Below are 20,004 nucleotides of genomic sequence, written 5' to 3'. Positions count from 1 at the left end.
AACCCTATAAATTTTATTACTTAATATATATATAAAAGTATATTTTATTACATAAATTTAATATAAAATTTTATTTATTAATAAATAAATTATATTATTACTCTAATAAATCTTTTAAAAATATTTAAAAATATAAAACGACGATATTTAAACTATATATTAATCATGTATAGATTTTTGGAAATTATTTTGAGTCAAATTTACTTTTGTTGACTTTTGCATATTAGTCTCGAGCATTAGGATTGTGGTACACTATGACTTGACCTAATTTGTTAGACAAATATTGACCAACACATAATTATATATAATTAATTTAGGTTCGTGAATCTGAGGCCAACCTTGCACTTGTTTAATGACGTTATATGTATTTTTACTACGAAATACAGTATGGTGAGTTTCATTTGCTCCCTTTTATATATATTTTTGGGACTGAGAATACATGCGCTGTTTTTATAAATGTTTTACGAAATAGGCACAAGTACTAAAACTAATTCTACGTGGGTTTAAACCAGAAATATACCCTTAGCTTGGTAACATTAAACTACTTGTCTATGTACGGTAGGCGCGAATCCTAAAGATAGATCTATTGGGCCTGACAAACCCCATCCTGACTATGGGATGCTTTAGTACTTCGAGGTTTATATAACACACCTGATTGGTGTACTTTCAGAGGGTAAAACATGAAAGTTAAGGCTTGTTACCGGGTGCCTACAACTTATAGAATACTTTTATACACTTGCGAGTGTACATATATTTATAAACGGAAATCTTGTGGTCTATTAATATATTGAAATGATTGTTATGATAAACCTATGAACTCACCAACCTTTTGGTTGGCACTTTAAAGCATGTTTATTCTCAGGTATTAAAGAAATCTTCCGCTGTACATTAGCTCATTTTAAGGATATTACTTGAAGTCATTCATGGCATATTTTGAAAGAAGTTGCATTCGAGTCATTGAGTTCATCAAGATTATTATTAAGCCAAATTATAGTTGGATGTATTATGAAATGGTGTGCATGCTGTCAACTTTCGTTGTAAAGAAAGTTTGTCTTTTAAAAACGAATGCAATATTTGTAAAATGTATCATATAGAGGTCAAATACCTCGCGATGTAATCAACTATTGTGAATCGTTTATAATGTATATGAACAACTCATATTTTAAAGTATTTGTCAATATGCTTCATCTAGTGCTGATTCTTGATATACTATCTCAATCAATAGTATAATCAAATCATACTATAAACTAGTCATAACACCATATAATAAGTTAGACCCTATATATACATAAAAATGATTCGATGGATCAGTAACACGAAATAAGCCCAAGTAATCAATCCAAGATTTTCTTTTTCTTTTTTTAAATCGCGCCTTCTAAATTTATAGGGTATTGTTATTTAGAAGCCCAACGATGTGGGATACAGAAGAAATTTTTTTAGCTTAATTTTAACATATCGTTTAATTATGCATTTATACTTATAAACTTTTGTTAGATATTTTCAACCCATAAAATGGAGTGGACTAAGCAATTGCACCATTTAAAATTTTCAACCCATAAAATGGATTGATCGATAAACATGCGAGTAACATTAACCAAATACGTGGAGTGGACTAAGCAATTGCACCATTTAAAATTTTTAATATACAACAAAACAATATAAATGGAATTAACTCAGTGTTCTATGAGACAACTAGTCTTTTACATTTCTTCTAAAGTTTGTAAACATGACTACCATAACACAATGTCAACCAGAAAGTTTGATATGAGCAAATAATATTACTACTAATTACTCATTCTGTCCCAATTATATTGCAATTGTCCGCTAAATTTCTAACGCGTAAAAATCAAATCTCGGAAAAAATTAAAGTCGGGAAAAACCAGTTCAAAACCGAAAAATTCTGATTTCAGAGGGCCTTTTTTTCTTCTCGATCAGGGCACTCGAATTCTCGCAACCGGCCCTGGACTTATGACTTAAAGATCAGTAACCTTTATTACTCCGGTGACTTTTTAGCGGCGGCGGAGTATCAGTGGTGGTGATGGAAGAACGACGGTGGTGATACAAAGACGGAGCAACAGTGGTGGTGATGGATGAACAATCAGCAACCTTTATCAATTTAGTTAAATAATTTGTATTATTGTAGGTGAGGTGACGATGGTTTAATGGAGATGTTTCCATTCATCAGTATTGATTAATGATGAAAAAGAAAAAGGTTATCGAAGAAGAGAAGAAAGAAAGTTGGTGAAAGTGAAAAAGGTGAATGAAAGATTTGGAATAAAAAGATGTTTTTGTCCTCACATGCCTTTCACATCACATGCCTAATATCAACGTAAATAGTTAACGGATGTTAGGGGTAGGGATCACAGATGATTAAGGTGCAAACTACAGGGGCCACCAATGATGAAAAAGTACAGGGATCATAAGTGATTTCTGATACAAACCACAGGGACTATTAGTGAAACTTTGTCTTAATAATTCTCTATAATACACTACAGAGAGTGAAAATGTTACAAAAGATGAAGGACTAAATATAAAAAACCGAAATCCGTACCAAAAAGGAAATCGAATTTGGAATGGTATAATAATATTTGGCATTGATCTTGTGCCATTTGCATTTCTCTGTTATAACAATTTGTTCTTATTCTTTCTGCTTTTGTAAACCAACAAAGGTACGTAGTATTGATTTTATCGGTCGCATTTCTTATTTTTTGTTTAATTTTTCATAATATAATCGATCAATCGATCGTTTTTTATAATCGTTTGTTTTGTTACTGACGGATAGATTTTTGTGTTTAATTTGGTGAATGCAATAATAATAAAGAAGAAATGGGGCGATTGTTTGTGATAAGTTTGGAAGGAAGTATATACAGTTGCAAGCATTGTAATACTCATTTGGGCCTCTCTGATGACATCATCTCTAAGGTATTAGTAGTATATTCTATACATATACATATATTACTTATACTTACAATACATTATACATATTTTTCTGCTTTATTATGTATGCCTATATGATGATATGATCAAACCAAATGACTATGAAAATGTTTTAGGGTTCCACAATACTAATATAGTCCCTTTTTATATTTATCCTTAGTTTAATAAGGGTAAAGGGTCGATCATTATAGAAATGTGGGTTCGTTTTACGTTTAAAAGGATACAACTGTTGTTTTATCCGAAAACACACTCATCTGTTTTTGTTATACTGAACATTCTGTATCAGTATTACCATGTAGTAGATAACAAGATACAAAAGACATTATGTATATAAGGTATCTCATCATGGCTGATGATGTGGCAACTTATTTGGCCATCACGTTTAATTAATTTACTGGTAAAATAATGAACAAGTCACTGGATTCGTACACTAGCAATAATTAGAGGTTTGATACGTATGATTGAAACACATACAATATAATAATTTTGGGTAAACTCTGATTCATTTTCTAATATTTAGCCCCATGTTTTTGGGACAAGTAGCGACAAAGATCACTTTTAAAGGTTTTAAATATGCAGTTGTAGACAATATGTGTTAGCCTCTTTTTTTCTTTAATTGGAAACTTTATAATGATTTACTTCTGTCAAAATATATATGGTTTACATAATTACATTACACCATAATTAACATTTGCATACATGGAGTTTGTTTTCTCTTTAGGCATTTTATTGATATCAATATCACTATACGAGTATACATGTTACCCAAACTTTTGCACCCAAGGGGTCAGTAGGAACTCCTTTACTGATTTTGGGCAGAAATTGCCACGTCTAGTTGGAAATGTGTCAATTAAATTTGTGATTACCCAAAGGTAAATATTCATCGTGGTAATCCATCTTTTAATGCGGGGATTATATACTATTAATTTATTGAATTGAATCACCTTACATAAAAAGAGAAGTGGGATTTTTATATGGAACAAAAGTTGTTACAAAGTTAATTTTTTATATTGTACCCATCTTGTCATGTTCCCTTGCCCACCCATTTTGACACATATTTTGTGTCAGTTGTGGCTTTTTGTGCCTTTAATTGATTATCCTTTATGTTTTATCATTCGGATTAACATACATATCTGTGTTTGATTTAATTATTGATAGGCTTTCCACTGTCGACATGGAAGAGCTTATCTCTTCGACAAGGTGTAAGTGTTCATGTTTTAGTTTTTCATTTTGTAGCTAAAAGTTTTTTATTAAGTTGCTTGTCACTTCAATGTTAATGTGTTTCCTTCCAGTGTGAATGTGACTGTTGGAGATAAAGAAGAACGGATGATGATAACTGGATTGCATACTGTTGTTGACATATTCTGTGTTGGATGTGGATCTATTGTCGGTTGGAAATATGTGAGTTATTACTTTTAATCGTTCTTCACATTCACTCTCAAAAACTTTTGTTACTTCTGGCTTTTAACAAGGGTCGATTACGTAAATTATAGGCACCATGAAAAACTTACTGTTTTTATAGAATTCACTTCAATTTTGGAAAGTCATACATGGCACTTTTTAGCTATCAATATTGACACTTGCCGAATTATGTTGTCTTCATCAGACATGGTCCTATTTTGTTACTATTACGTACGCACTACATTGTTATTGAGTTTTTTCTAGTAGTGATAGTTTGTTTTTATTTATTAATCATGAACCTGAAAAGTCAAATGTGGTCTTGTGCTTGGGATGGAGGTAAATACATAGACATGATTCTAAATACATAATGAATATTGTTAATTTCAGGAGTCTGCACATGAGAAATGTCAAAAGTACAAGGAGGGGAAGTTTATTCTCGAGAGGTAGGCAAGTTAGCTTTAATTTTTGTTCGTCATTCACAAGAAAAATTGTTCATTTACTAATAAATGGATTTAATTGGTTTGTGTTTATCTCAAATGCTTGAAGTTGACGAATTTAGCTACTCCCTCTGTCACAAAAAGAATGTACACTAGGAATTTTTGTTGGAACTACAATATATTTGATAAATGTCAGTTTTGTCTTTGTATTCAAGGTATATTTGATTTGATTGATTTAAGGTAAAGATGATTGAAAGTAATAAATGAGGGTAAATCGAGGAGTTTTAATGTTATAGAGTAGTTTTTTTTTTTTTTTTTTTTTTGTTAGTGGACATTATTTTGCGACATATATAAATAGTAATGTGGTCACTTTTCTTTTGGGACAAAGGGAGTATAAAAAGAAATTGTCGAAGTTGCTGAGTCCATCTTGAATGTCTGCAACCTGTCAACCTTGTAACTCTTTTTTTTTTTTAATTATTATTATTCAAAGATCCAGATTGTAGCATTGAAATAATCTTGGTTTTGCAGTCTTAATTAGTGTAAGGATTTTTAGAGGGAGTTTGCAGGCCAACACATCCAGCCTATTTCGACCCGTAACAAAATAACTCATTAAAAACCTGAATGATCTCCCAACCGCTAGACCTACCCATCTTGCCATCTGTACTTTTGTCACCCATTTGGTCTAGTGTTCTGAGAAAATAGTTAACAGCATTGTTTTTACATTTTGAGCAGGTTTAAGGTTTTGGGTCCGGATGGGAGCTTGTATGTAATTGGGCAAGAGGTTCAGATGGGTAGTGGAAGTGATGATGCTGATGATGCATGATGATGACACACAGTCTCATCTGCTGCTGCTGCTGCTGCTGCTGCTGCTGCTGCTGCTTCTTATATATGTACAGTCCCTCCCCCTGGTTGGTATAGACCATTTCATTGTGGTCTTCCTCTGTTATACCTTACATTGAAGTTTTAGGATGGTATTAATTAGTGAAATCATATCATATTAGTGTGGTATTTAGTTAGCTTCCTCTTTTTTGGAAGAGATACTGCATAGGGCATGTGACATGTCTTTGACAAACGGATAAGACTTAATGGGTTCTTTATGAGAAGTCGCATGTTCATATCAAAGGTGTGTCTTTTTTGCGAATATATAAAAGTAGTAAAGGCAATGTACAAAATACTCCTTGTATCCTTGATTGATTTCAGTAACCTAATTAATTGGCTGGCCAACTCGCAACTGACTGACAAGGCCAAATGGGCAACTTGACAAAAACCTTATTGCACTTTACAAGATGGACGAATATTAACCAAAATTTGTTGAAGAAGACCACTGGAGAATGGATTAAGTATCTATTTATCTTCTATACATAACATTAAAGCACAAACTCCCTTAACAGTTTTGCACCTTAAACTATTTTTTTGCACCGTAACTTTGGTTATTTCTCCCTTTCTGTATAATAATATAGGGATTTAGGTATTCCAATGACAAAACAGGTTTGGTTTATCTTCATATATATATATATATATATATATATATATATATATATATATATATATATATATATATATATATATATATATATATATATTCCCTTTTTGGCCTTTTCTGTATAAAAAAAAATGTGTTTCATATGTCTTCTGGGAATCCCACTCCAACATAAGACTCGTTTGGGATGAGAATTTATAAAAAGTGAGTAGGGAATATATACCAAGCAACATTCATGAAAACCCGACGACTTGAACTAACCACATTCACTTCTACAATTTCACCAAACTTATTTTGCATACATTCTCTCTATCGCATTACAGTTTAACTTGCTACCATATGGTTTTATCTAAAACATAATTCTATGCATTTCGGAATAAGTTAAAGAGTAATCATAATATGAATAATCATAATTCATAACCCATCATCCCTTGATAATTAGCAAATGTATGGTACCCTGCATCTAGTTTCACCAAGAAAGTCGAGTTCTTTTTTTTTTTTACTATTCAATAGCTAGTACTACGTATATATTGTATAGTGTAGAAACCTTGGCATAACTCTATATTCTACTTATATGGGTCGTGGTGCAATACTCGATCATAATCGGTATTCCACATAACATGGTTTTAAAGCTGTGTGGGGTTTTCCTCTAAACCTACGCAACTAATTACAACATTAAACAACGTCCAAATTTTTTAAAAAACTCATTTTTATCAAGTTTTTTCTATGTCTATATTAGTGTGTGGGAGAGAGAATTAGAATTGTTACAAATATTATAACTAAAATAATTGAAGTTTTTTAGCTGAAATCAAACTTAGCTAATGTAGTTGAGTCTAGCTAGAGCCTAATCCGTTCATACTCTTACATCAACATATATCTAAACACCCAATCACAAAACTTTAAAGGTCACATTTATTCATTATTATATAGTAATGAAAATAATATTATATTTATAAACTCACTTGCGCCACTCTTTCAGAGCATGGCCTTCCTCTCGTCAATCTCTGCTAGCGGTGGCAAAACTGCTTTATCATACGCTATACCACCACTTGTCCACTCAGCTTCCTTCGTGAAGCCATCGTTGCAGAAGTATCGATGTATCAATCGATGACATAAGTCTTATGGATTACAATTGACTTGAACTGAATTTGAATTACAATATAATAAGAATGACATATATTATTTGCTACGACCATTGTTTGATTCATGAACTTTTATATACATGAAACCGAAATTTCAGTATTTTATATTAAATGATAATATTACAACACATCTCACATATTATTAGAATCACAAATGATAAAGAGATTGTTCAAAGAAACTTATACACATATCACTTAGATTATGAGAAAGTATTAAGAAATGTAAAATGATAAAGATCAGTCATATGGTATTAAATTAAACTTCACTGAAAATTAATTGAATTAAACTTAATATTAAGACGACATAAAAATCTTCTAAAACTACAATATTCCTTTCATAAATACAAATTAGTTCAATAGAAAAAACGACCGGAAAATAAAATAAAAATTAAATTAAATACGGAGTAACAATTCATTCAATATTTTAGATTGATTCACGTAACAAAAAAACAGGCAAAAAAAGACTAAAGAGGATTAGTCCGTATCGGACGGCTAAAGATGAGTCCACGTACACCATCGCGAAAAGCATTCATGACCTGTCTTTAATTCACACTTTTTCCACAATCATCATCTGTATAAACAAAAACAAAAACCAATGGCAACTTTGTAAAATAGCACCGAACCCAAGCCCTTATTCATTCTTTCACCCTATATAAACCCCCTCGATCACTACATTCGAAACAACTTTTTGTAGAGAGAGAAAGTGTGCGAGAGAGAGGTTCAAATTTAATTCCTCTATTTTTAGAGAGAATTTTAGAGAGAAAAACAAATGCAGGGGGAGGCTTTAGCCATTTATTTCATCAAATTTGTTACATTTTCGCGTGATTAATCGTCACTTTTAATTTTTTTTAGATTTTGTTGTAATTTGATGTAATAATTTAATTTAATAATAAATGAGTCGTTTAGGGTTTAATAAGTGCGTGGTTTACCATGGCGAAGCTTGTTTGGGTGAATTGGATGTAATTCCAGTTGGCGATAAAAAGTTAGAGTTCCCAAACAATGAGATTAGAATTCATCATTTTTCTCAAATTAGTGAAAGATCAACACCTCTTTCAGTTCTGTTAACAATCGGTCCTTTTTCAAGCAGTTCAACTAGAAATACTTCCGATTCGGTTAGTTGCAAACTCGAATCATTGTCTACTACCATCCGACAACCGTTGCTAATTGATCTTCACGCCACATGTTTCTATGAATTGAAGGTAACAATTTTTTGATATAAGTATGTGTATTTAGTTGTCGAATTACTGGAAATGTACAAGTTGTCTTATTAATTTGTGTTATAATTATTATAATAAATAAATGGCAGACGGCTGTGGTATTAATGGGAGATGAAGAGGTTCATTTAGTAGCAATGCCGAGTAAATTGAAGAAATTTCCGTGTTTTTGGTGTTGTGTGGTACCAGCTGGACTGTATAATTCGTGTTTAGGGATGTTGAATATGAGGTGTCTTTCGATTGTGTTTGATCTAGATGAGACACTTATTGTCGCGAATACTATGAAGTCTTTTGAAAATAGGATTGATTTATTGACTAGTTGGATTGGGTCTGAAATTGATCAAGTTAGGGCTTCAGGAATGACGTCTGAGTTAAAAAGAATTCTGGAGGATCGAACGTTGTTGAAACAGTATACTGATAATGATATTGTTATAGATAATGGACAGACTTATCAGGTCAAACTGGAGGAAGTTCTTGTGAATGCTGCTGGTAATGACCGTTTTCTACGCCCAGTAATCAGATTGCCTGACAAAAATATTGTCTTGACCCGTATTAATCCAGAGGTTAGAACATTGTTTCCCTTATATACTATATGTAATATCAGTAGTATTAGTATTGCTTGTATATGTTTTCCGGCAAGTATTTTTTATTTTTTGATCTATTACTTGCAGTTCTAAAGACCTAAAGTTGAGTAGCGAAGGAATCAATATACAGAGTATATATTATGGTTGGTTTAAGTCTTCAACATACTCTAGAAAAATGTGTCTTAGGATTACTGTGATTAAAGCCGAATATGTAATGATTACTTATTACTATTTGTATTTAAAGTAATTAAAGGTTAGATACAACCATGTAATTAGCTTCTGGAAGCAATTGCATACCGTAGCAGGGTTTAGGAACCCAAGCTAGAAGACGAAAATATTAATGATTATGGTTCGTCTCTGTAGATCTTAGTCATCTTATTAAATCTTGGATTGTCATTAATGTTGACTAATCTAGGGGGTGTTTGGGATTGCATATTTGTAAGTACTTCTCTGCTTAAATAATAAGCAGGTGTTCACATGCGTATTTCAAAGTCTATATTCCTTCCAATTAGAAGATACATCGTTTTAAAAAGTGTTTTGCCTTTTGTTGTAAAAATAAGCTACAAGCAGACAAGCTCTTGAAATAAGCAATCCCAAACACCCTCGAATAAAAAAGCAAGTATTATACAGGTTGTTCCGGAAATTGAGGTTAAGAAATTTTGAAGAATCTTGAGTATGCATGTGATAGTGGCGTTTCGATGTTGCTTCTTAGGCTTTGAACTTAACAGAAATTGTGTTACCATGTTATAGGGCCCAACATGTATGGTCAATTTAGGGGCTGCCACCTTCTCACACTATATCTGTGCTATGTGTCTGTGTAAATCCATGTGTATGCATGTATAATGCTAATGTCGCCATTAATGTTTTCCACAAACTTTTTTTTTTTTTTTACAGGGACTGCCACTCTCTCACACTATATCTGTGCTATGTGTGTGTGTGTAAAAAGCAAGTATTATACTGTAATTTTTTAATACCTGTTATGAATATATTCCCAGCTAAGATAATCGGGCATTTGCTGGAAAAATGAGAGATATCTTCCATTCATTAAGATATGTAAAAATTCACTGCTACTCCTTGACTTTGAAAAGGAGTACCTACAAACACCTGATCTTATCTGGTAGCTTTGAAGTTAATTGTTTTCTCACGGTTATATACTTATATTATACCCGTTTGTTGGTCGTATGATTGGTTTTAGATGTTAATTCTCTTGAAATTCGTTTTGAGCTGACTACCAAATATATACATGAACACCAAGACTAACCTCCTTTGTATTCATGTCATTAGGTTTAGCAATAGATACTCTTTTTGGTGCACTGATGTTGTTGTAGTTATTGTTATTATCATTAGCAAGAAAGTAATATCTTAGTAATCACAGAAAACCAATTTGTAGTATCTAGATGGAAATCATGGGACTTAAAAGGTTAGGGAACTGTTGGTTGGACCTGTATATGGCATGACTAGTCCTTGTGTGCTTCCACAAGTACCGTTTGCCTCATGATCATTAAAAATTATGTGTGTTTGTATATCTGTATATGCACATATATGTATATATCCATGTATATACACTTGCACACATGTATTTGTGTATTGTTGGCTATTTTAATAAGTGTTTGCATGTACAGAACCGTGATACCAGTGTGCTTGTGAGGTTACGACCTGCCTGGGATGATTTGAGAAGTTATTTAATAGCGAAAGGACGCAAAAGATTTGAAGTATTTGTGTGCACAATGGCTGAAAGAGAGTACGCATTGGAGATGTGGAGGTTGCTGGACCCAGGGGCGCACCTAATTAGTCAAAAGCAACTGCTGAAGCGTGTTGTATGTGTCAATTCAGGCAAGCATCTCACTAACTAAGAAATAATATATCTATTTTTTATCTATTGACATTGTTATAAGTAATTGTCATTCTTTCTTTTAGCGCACGCCTGTTGTGCAACAGCTTTGACATTCTCTTGTATTTGATATTTTGAACCTGAATCTTGTCTGTTCAGTCCCCCATCTTTGTGCAATGTTTATGTATCTGAATTATAAGAATTGTGCACGTTATGTTTTACTAAATGTGCACATTGTATATATCGAAACCAAACATTTTGACCCTGTATGGCTGTATCCACCGTATTTGTTGTACTAATTGTGCATGTATGACTATGTGGTGAATTATATGAATTATGATCAGCACATACAAGGGCGATTCTACTTGGGACTTAGTAGTGTCACGTGACACCACTAGTTTAGAATATTTTTTTACAAAGTACTCTTCAAGTTGTATAGGACACCACTAAATACTATTATAGGATCCCATATATTTTTAGAACTTATAGTTTTTTGAAGGCAAATAACCATTGAAGTACCTTTCAAATATAATTATCTTTTGAAAAAAAAAAAAAAAAATTCGGGACTCCATGGAGTTTTGATCCTGAATTTGCCTTACTCCATCCCTATATAAACTTCAACATCTTCTGTGCCCTGTATTATTAAGCATTTTCACATCATGGTTGTGCAGGTGGACGTAAGTCTTTAGTTAATGTGTTTTTAGACGGGAGCTGTCATCCAAGGATGGCGATGGTAATTGATGATAGGTCAGAGGTTTGGGAAGTTGAGGATCAACGTCGAGTCCATATGGTACCTCCCTTCGCTCCTTATCATGCTCCACAGGCAGAGGTATTGTTTGTTTGTGATGTTACATTCTTGATTTCTTTATTTACTTTTATATATATATACATACATATATATATATATATATATATATATATATATATATATATATATATATATATATATATATATATATATATATATATATATACATATAAATATATATATATACATATATATATATATATATACAGTAGTATTTTTACTCTTGCAATAATGATAATAAATAAATATAATACGATTTCATCTAATTTTTTCTCAATAGACCTCAAGTGCTGTTCCTGTTCTTTGTGTGGCGAGGAATGTTGCATGCAATGTTAGAGGTGGTTTCTTTAAGTAAGCTGGTTATTTTGAATCGTAATCATATAATTATAAATCACAATCACAATAATAATATATAATGGTTAAATAATTCCTTCTTTTATTTATTTGGTGGTTTGACACAAATAAAAGAAACGTGTATTTACCGATGGTGTGTTGGGCAGAGATTTTGATGAGGATCTGCTAAGGAGGCTTTCTGAACACTTCTATGAAGATGACGCTTCAAAGCTACCAAATGTACCAGATGTTGCTAGCTTTCTTGTAGCAGAGGTAGAGTAATTTAGTCAGTCAGATTGAGCCCCACTACTTATGGGTTTGATTTTTAATTTCTGGAAAAAGTCCTGCTACTTAACAAAATATATTATGACTTGGTTTCAGGAAGCCACCCCTGTACCTAATGGCAATGCAAATGTACCAACGGCGGAAGGTTCTGAAGCTGCGCATAAGGTAGAGCTTAATTGTTACACTTCTTAAAATCAAAATCTACATTGAGAGTCTAGACATTCATTCATTTTTATTTCTGTTTTCATCACAGGATGTGAAGAGAAATGTGGACCTAAATTTTGAAAGATCTCAGCAGCCATCATCAGTTCCAACTGCGACTATACATGGTCCACCCTCTCTTAGATCAGTGGTGCCTTGCCCTTTAGAGAGTATGTAATCCTAAAATTTCCTTTACATATACAGAATGTGCATTTGGTTGATGTTTCCTTAGTATATATTATATAATATAATAATTATAATTATAATTATAATTATAATTATAATTATAATTATAATTATAATTATAATTATAATTAAATGACAGAACCTAGCATACCTGGCCCAGTCCAAGGACCTGAGATATCCAACAAACAACGACCTGCTGGTTACAATCCTCCATCTCATGTTACCGCTGGCTCAATCTCTTCTGCAGGGTTTCAACCACCCATATCTGAACCTAGGAGTGAAGAGGTATAACACGCTACTTGTATTGTGACATAAGTTTGTGAATACTTTTTGCGATTTAATGAATTCGGTTTGCTTATATATATATATATATATATATATATATATATATATATATATATATATATATATATATATATATATATATAGGGGCAGGATCAATGGGGAAGTAACCAATCGGGGGGAAGCAAATTTTTTTTTTTTTTTTCGTTTTTTTTTTGAATTTTTTTTTCCGGCATCAAGATCACACGAAAATATGAACATTTAGAAGAGACACTTCGTGATGAATGTTATTATTTAGGCGGGAAAACGATCGACAAAAATAACATTCAAGATAATATTGTTCGTCAAGAATATGAACGTTTTTTTTCATGTTTTGTGAAGTAAAATTTAGCCCGATTTAGAGTTTAGGGTTTAGGGTTTAGGGTTTGGTGTTTTGGGTTTATGGAATAAACCCAAAACACCAAACCCTAAACCCTAAACCCTAAACTCTAAACCGTTCGTGTTAAAAACTCAATCTAAATCCTAAATCTAAACCCTAAATCTAAACCCTAAATTTCTAAACCCTAATATCTAAACCCTATAAACCATAATATCTAAACCCTAATATCTAAACCCCAATAGCTAAAACCTCAAAATACGCTCAAAAAATACGATAATTGTTATATATTACTTCGAGCGTTTTCCCGCCAAAATAAAAACATTTATCACAAAGTGTCTCTACTAAATGTTCATATTTTCATCTCATCTATAATGTTCGTGAACAAAGTTTTTTCAAAAAACGAAAAAAAAAAAGTTTTTGCTTCCCCCCGCTTCCCCCCGAATGGTTACTTCCCTCTTGATCCTACCACTATTATATATATATATATATATATATATATAGGGTCATAATTTTAGGGGGAAGGGGGAAGCAATTTTTTTTTATTTTTTGGTTTTTTGAAAAAACTTTGTTCACGAACATTATAGATTAGATGAAAATATGAACATTTAAAAAAAGACACTTTGTGATGAATGTCATTATTTTGGCGGGAAAACGCTCGAAGAAAAAAATAAAACATTCAATGCATTGAATGTTTTGCTGCTGAGTTTATTTGCATCGTTTTGTTTTCATCTTGTGTGAAGTGTTTTTTTCGAATTTAGCCCGATTTAGGGTTTAGGGTTTTCGGGTTTACTCCGTAAACCCTTAACCCTAAACCCTAAACTCTAAACCGTTCGTGTTAAAATATTCAATCTAAACCCTAATTTCTAAACCCTAAACCCTAATTTCTAAACCCTAATAGCTAAACCCTAATTTTTAACCCCCTAATTTCTAAACCCTAATTTCTAACCCCTAAAAAAAACTCATAATCAAAACATTCAATGCATTGAATGTTTTCATTTTTTTCTTCGATCATTTTACTGCCAAAATAATAACATTCATCACAAAGTGTCTTTTTTAAATGTTCATATTTTTTCATGTGATCTTGATGCCTGGGAAATTTTTTTTTGAAAAAACGAAAAAAATTACTGCCCCCCAAAAGGTGCTTCCCTCTAGGGGCTAATCAAGGGGGAAGTAAAAGAGTATATACAGTGTTATTCTCTAAGCAAAAATTTGTAAAAGTTCATCAGAAATATTAATTTTATGTGAAAAAATACCAACATTCATAAAAAAGAATATCATTTTATAGTAAAAATGTTAACGTTTTCGACAAAATCAATAACATTCATTACATATAATGTTTTTTAGGCAAAAGAATATGCATCATTCACTGGTTAGAATTCATTTTTCAAAAACATTAATCATGAATAATGTTATTCTTATTATAGATTTAGATAAAAAATTATGTTTTTGTTCGTAAGAATTGTTTTTCGCGTATATCATGATATTGTATATAAATACAACGTTAAAATATATATAAATGAATGCTAAAATAATAACATTATTTATAAAGATTGTGTTGTAGTGCGGAATGAAGGGATCGATGGCTTAAACGAAAAGATAGATAATCGTTAAACCTTCACGGTTTAACTTGGAACAAACCTTCACGGTTTAACAAGACTTCACGTCTTTCTTTATTTCAATAAAAACTTAATCAACAAAAACTAAAAGCTACTTCACAATCTGTGACTTTTAAACTACGAACGGAATACGGACAACTATCAAATAGGATAGGAACAAATAAAACCATTTAAAATAAAGACTCCAACTTTATCTAAAACTATTTGGTTGCTACCCATGGTCAAACGACCAAATATTATTATAATAAACATAAAATAACTACTACTAATTTATTTAACTTGTACGGTTGATTAGCCTATTCCCATTAGTACAGAATCAAACCCGCGTACATGATAATAGTTATGGAGTTCAATATTTAGAAGCCCAATATTTATCAGCCCAATCGCAAGCCCATCTACTTCTGCATCATTCTCCCTTTCTTCGAAAAGACTCGTCCTCGAGTCTAGATCATCGTCACGTTCACCAAGATACAGGGACAAATCCGCAACATTAAAAGTGGCAAAAACATTGTCATGACCCGGAAGCTCAATTTTGTAGGCATTGTCAATTTTTTCTAACACATAAAAAAAACCATAAACCATCTCGTCTGCACTATCACGGGTGATGTGCAACACCAAAGGAGTCAAAGTGTTGTTCACCACCACATAGTGCGGAATGAAGGGATCGATGGCTTAAACGAAAAGATAGATAATCGTTAAACCTTCACGGTTTAACTTGGAACAAACCTTCACGGTTTAACAAGACTTCACGTCTTTCTTTATTTCAATAAAAACTTAATCAACAAAAACTAAAAGCTACTTCACAATCTGTGACTTTTAAACTACGAACGGAATACGGATAACTATCAAATAGGATAGGAACAAATAAAACCATTTAAAATAAAGACTCCAACTTTATCTAAAACTATTTGGTTGCTACCCATGGTCAAACGACCAAATATTATTATAATAAACATAAAATAACTACTCCTAATTTATTTAACTTGTACGGTTGATTAGCCCATTCCCATTATTACAGAATCAAACCCGCGTACATGATAATAGTTATGGAGTTCAATATTTAGAAGCCCAATATTTATCAGCCCAATCGCAAGCCCATCTACTTCTGCATCATGTTGCTTCCCCCTTCCCTCAAAAATCAGCTTCCCCTGGATTATTTATATCTATACTATGTAATTTTTTTTCTTTACCTTTTCTTGCTATTTTCAGGTATCACAAGGATATAGATTGCAAAAGAAGACTTGGCCTCAAGCAGGTCAACTGCCAGGTATTTTCAAAGGAGCATTCTTGTACACAAATTTTGTGATTTCTATCAACTATAGGCTTTTGGCATATCTTCATCTTTGTTGATGAGTTTATGTTAATATGGCTAATTGTTTGTAATTGTATATGTAAATAATATAATATATGCACACAAAGCATTAGTTGGTTGGAGTTACCCAATGCTAAATGATACAACAATAAAATTTATATTCTGGTGGTAGTGTTCTGAATTCACAAATGTTCGTTAGATATGATATGCTAATTGTTCTTGTTTAATCCTTAGATTTACAACACCATCAGTCATACTCAAATAATAAAAAAGGGCCTGCTGATACTGGAAATTCAAACTTGCCACAATCTGTTCCATTATCAATCGGAGTGCTGCAGCAAATTGGACAAAGATGTGGTTCTAAGGTATGCAATCTGTTCCAGTTTAAAAAAAAAAAAAAAACTAGCCTTTTTGTTCCGGTTATCCTTATTGGACCTCATGAAATCTTTATGTTTATTTATAGGTTGAATACAAACCAATTTCAAACTCTGGTAGGGAGTGGCAGTTTATCTATGAGGTGAGCAGACAACACTATTGTTGTTGACTTGTTGGCCTTAATAATTTTTATATTCGATAACCTTTCAGTATAGATGTCAAAAAGAACAGAAATAATTGTTGTTTTGAAGCAGTTGCTTGTAGCATCTAGTGGTGTGCATATAATTTTATTGCATGTTGCCTTTCCTCTCTTCATTTAGTGTTTTTATATATAATATGTTTTTATACGATATGTGCTAATATATGCCTCTGATGCAGGTGTTGTTTATGGGTGAGAAATTAGGTTACGGGGTTGGTAAGTCAAGAAAGGATGCACAACAACAGGCTGCTGAGAATGCACTTCGCACTTTGGCTGGTAATGTAATCCATTCCTTCGAATTAAATTAAAAAAAATAAAAATAAAATCCTTCTAATTCGGATTAAACAATATGCTTGTTTTATGACAGCAGAAAAATATGAAGCGTACGCCTTGAGATCTGAAAAGGTAGACGTAGATCATGATAACAAACCTACTACTGGGATGGAAAATGGATTTTTATGGGATTCTGATTCTGATGAATCACTCGATAAAGATGCAGAGAACTCTCATGAGGTGATACTCGGTTTTGATTAACTGTGCTTCTTATTTATATATTATTTCAGTTAAAATTGTAGGTTGTACATGGATAGAGGTTATATGGGCAGACCACCAGATTGCATTTGGTACTTTTGCCACTGTTTGGTCTTCCTTGTTCCTCGTAACCAAGGTAATAAGCGGTGGTCTGTCCATTGTTTCTTCTTTAGGTGGCAAAACAGGGCGGGCAACTGTTCAGTATGGGCTGGGTGACTTGAAACGCTAGCCTCTTTCCATAGAATAATTAACATTACATATTACTGTAGTAATAGTCTTTTTTTGATATCGATTTATCTTATATAAGTTTTGTATGATATGATTACAAAATGTCATTATCTAGAGCTTACATATTACTGTAGTAATATTCTTTTCTGAATAAAATGATTTTGGAGGGTTTAAGCATTACACCCTCTGGGGAGTTTGAACTTTGAACTTGTTTAGCTTGTTGACTTGTTAGAAATTAGGCCTAACCCAAATAGGAACATTCATGTTTAATAATGAATGGATCGCAGTAAATGCTAGTGTGTTTAGTTCTTTAATTTTACGTTTGGTGGATGAGTTGCTCATATATGTATATTACTACAAGTTCTTTTTTTGTAATTGAATGTCTTTGAGATTTTTAATCTTGTATTATTTGTTGGACCTAGCTAATTGGATTGATTCAAAATTGCATGTAAAAAAAAAAAAAATTGCTCTACAGGTTACTGAAGCTAGGCGTTCGTCCATTCTGACAGGTCAGCAGATTCAGAAGCGAGTCAACTATTCAAGGTAAAGAATCTGATGGAGGAGTGGAAAGTTGTTAGTCCTTGCTAATGAAATGTAAATACTTACTTGAATCCAATACACTACCCTTTGTTGTCAAAATTTCCTTCCAATACTAGTGTGCAACTGTGCAGTAACTAGTAAGTATGTTTATGAGAACTAACTATATTCATATTGTTTTAGTATTTTAAGTTTTGTTTAATAAACTATATAAAAGATAAGAACACCACATCACCCTTTTGGTGTCTTTTGTCCTGTTGATATTTTGAGTTAAAGGGGAAACATGACTGATTAAGTAATTGGGATGGTATAGATATCTCAAAAAACGCATATTTTTAATTTACATCCAAATCACGTACAATTGTTTCAAAAAAAAAAAAAAAAAAAAAAAAAAAAAAATATAAAGATTATTGATTCTCAATTTCCATGATGTTCAAGGAAGGTTACCAGTTGAATCTAGTACAAGTAAAAAAAGGCTAAATGAAGCATCATTTCAAAAGTCGTTGGATTCATCATCATAATGATCATGATCATCGTCATCCTCGCTGCAGCAACTCAAAAGGTGTAGCAGGTTTGTGTGATAAGCGTGTGGGTATCTCAGTTTCCAAAAAGGATGATGATATGTACACAACCTATTTTTGTTATGTACACAACCATCATGCTTTACAGTGTTGTACTGTACAATACTATAAAGCATGATGGTTGTGTACATAACAAAAATGAGTTGCGTACATATCACTCCCCTTCCAAAAATGTAGAAATATGGAAATGTTGGAACCCCAATTGAGGATCTAAAAGTTCTTGTAAAGGTAATTGATCCTGGACTCGACTAGAGTCATGAGGAGGCTCATAGTTGTTTTTTTCTTTCTTTCTTCCTTCTAGTTTTAGATTTTAGATGTTAAAGTTAACTAGTAAGTATTATTGTCTCGATTATTAGCTTGTTGATAGCTTTAAAAAACCAGACGGCATACCTGGTCAATTTTAGTCAACCCCTTGTTGTCCATAGTAGAAACATAACTTTTGAGTGTTAAACTTGTAAATTGCATCTTGTTTGTGAAGGAATAATAGGTCAAATGAATTTTAATTCACGATGATAATATGGGTAAAACAAGTCGCATACATTTGGGTGGGGACTATTCATGATTATCAAATGAATAATGTCCATATACAATTAGACACGTAGGCAGGAAACATGTAATTAACATGTCTGACATATGACTAGATTTAACGGATACAATTAACGCTCGTCGGATACAGGGATTATTTGTGTAAGATATGAAAGTCAAAAGCAAGAAAAAAAGCTTAAGAACAAAACTTGTAACTTTTGATAAACCGCATAGACTATCCATGTAACTAAGTATTTGATAGTATTAGTATAAGAAAACAAACAAAATGTATAAATACAACATAATAAGATTCTCTTGTAATCCGAAATTAATCTTTTGATCTAAACCATACTTTCGTCTCATTTTATAAGAAAAAAAACCACACAACATAATCCCGTATCAAAAAATAGTGCAATGATGGAAAAAATAAAAGAATATCAAAACTACTATTTTGAAGAATATAATAATAATAAATAAATAAATTTAAATTAAATAATAAATCAGACATGTTGTATGTTTTAACTTGCACTTGATTTTATCTTCTTCCTTCTCAAAATTCGATACAAAAACATAATTCTTGACTTTAATTTTAATCGAAAT

General features: G+C 32.1%; 2 protein-coding genes across 13 annotated transcripts; both read left to right on the top strand.

Annotated features, from left to right (window-relative positions):
* The first annotated feature begins 2,626 nt into the window (after window positions 1–2,626).
* On the top strand, window positions 2,627–5,877 carry LOC139899539 (protein yippee-like). Its single transcript, XM_071882369.1, has 6 exons — window positions 2,627–2,669; window positions 2,822–2,922; window positions 4,096–4,139; window positions 4,230–4,338; window positions 4,726–4,781; window positions 5,508–5,877. Exons 2-6 carry the CDS (start codon window positions 2,827–2,829, stop codon window positions 5,596–5,598), a joined length of 396 nt encoding a protein of 131 aa, XP_071738470.1. The 5' UTR covers window positions 2,627–2,669; window positions 2,822–2,826; the 3' UTR covers window positions 5,599–5,877.
* Window positions 5,878–8,098: 2,221 nt separating this feature from the next.
* LOC139903025 (RNA polymerase II C-terminal domain phosphatase-like 2) lies at window positions 8,099–19,386 on the top strand. 12 transcript variants are annotated; one of them, XR_011777876.1, is made up of 17 exons: window positions 8,099–8,596; window positions 8,704–9,174; window positions 10,818–11,028; window positions 11,698–11,855; window positions 12,115–12,185; window positions 12,335–12,440; window positions 12,549–12,617; window positions 12,706–12,823; window positions 12,979–13,124; window positions 16,326–16,383; window positions 16,663–16,793; window positions 16,892–16,945; window positions 17,182–17,278; window positions 17,370–17,515; window positions 17,578–17,669; window positions 18,237–18,304; window positions 18,741–18,773. XR_011777876.1 is itself a non-coding variant. In XM_071885783.1 (16 exons), the coding sequence occupies exons 1-16, from the start codon at window positions 8,291–8,293 to the stop codon at window positions 18,817–18,819; spliced, it is 2,286 nt and encodes a 761-aa protein (XP_071741884.1). In that variant the 5' UTR covers window positions 8,099–8,290; the 3' UTR covers window positions 18,820–19,386. The 12 variants fall into 12 exon arrangements, 9 of the variants coding, with proteins under 9 accessions (XP_071741884.1, XP_071741890.1, XP_071741885.1 ...); XR_011777877.1 differs by having other exon boundaries at window positions 18,737–18,766; XR_011777875.1 differs by lacking the exon at window positions 18,741–18,773 and having other exon boundaries at window positions 18,237–18,355.
* Window positions 19,387–20,004: the final 618 nt, after the last annotated feature.

Source organism: Rutidosis leptorrhynchoides, chromosome 3 (assembly GCF_046630445.1).
Source record: "Rutidosis leptorrhynchoides isolate AG116_Rl617_1_P2 chromosome 3, CSIRO_AGI_Rlap_v1, whole genome shotgun sequence".
In the NCBI taxonomy this organism is placed as follows: Eukaryota; Viridiplantae; Streptophyta; class Magnoliopsida; order Asterales; family Asteraceae; genus Rutidosis; species Rutidosis leptorrhynchoides.
Note: the sequence above shows the minus strand (reverse complement) of the source record. Positions and strands in the feature narration are given on the sequence as shown.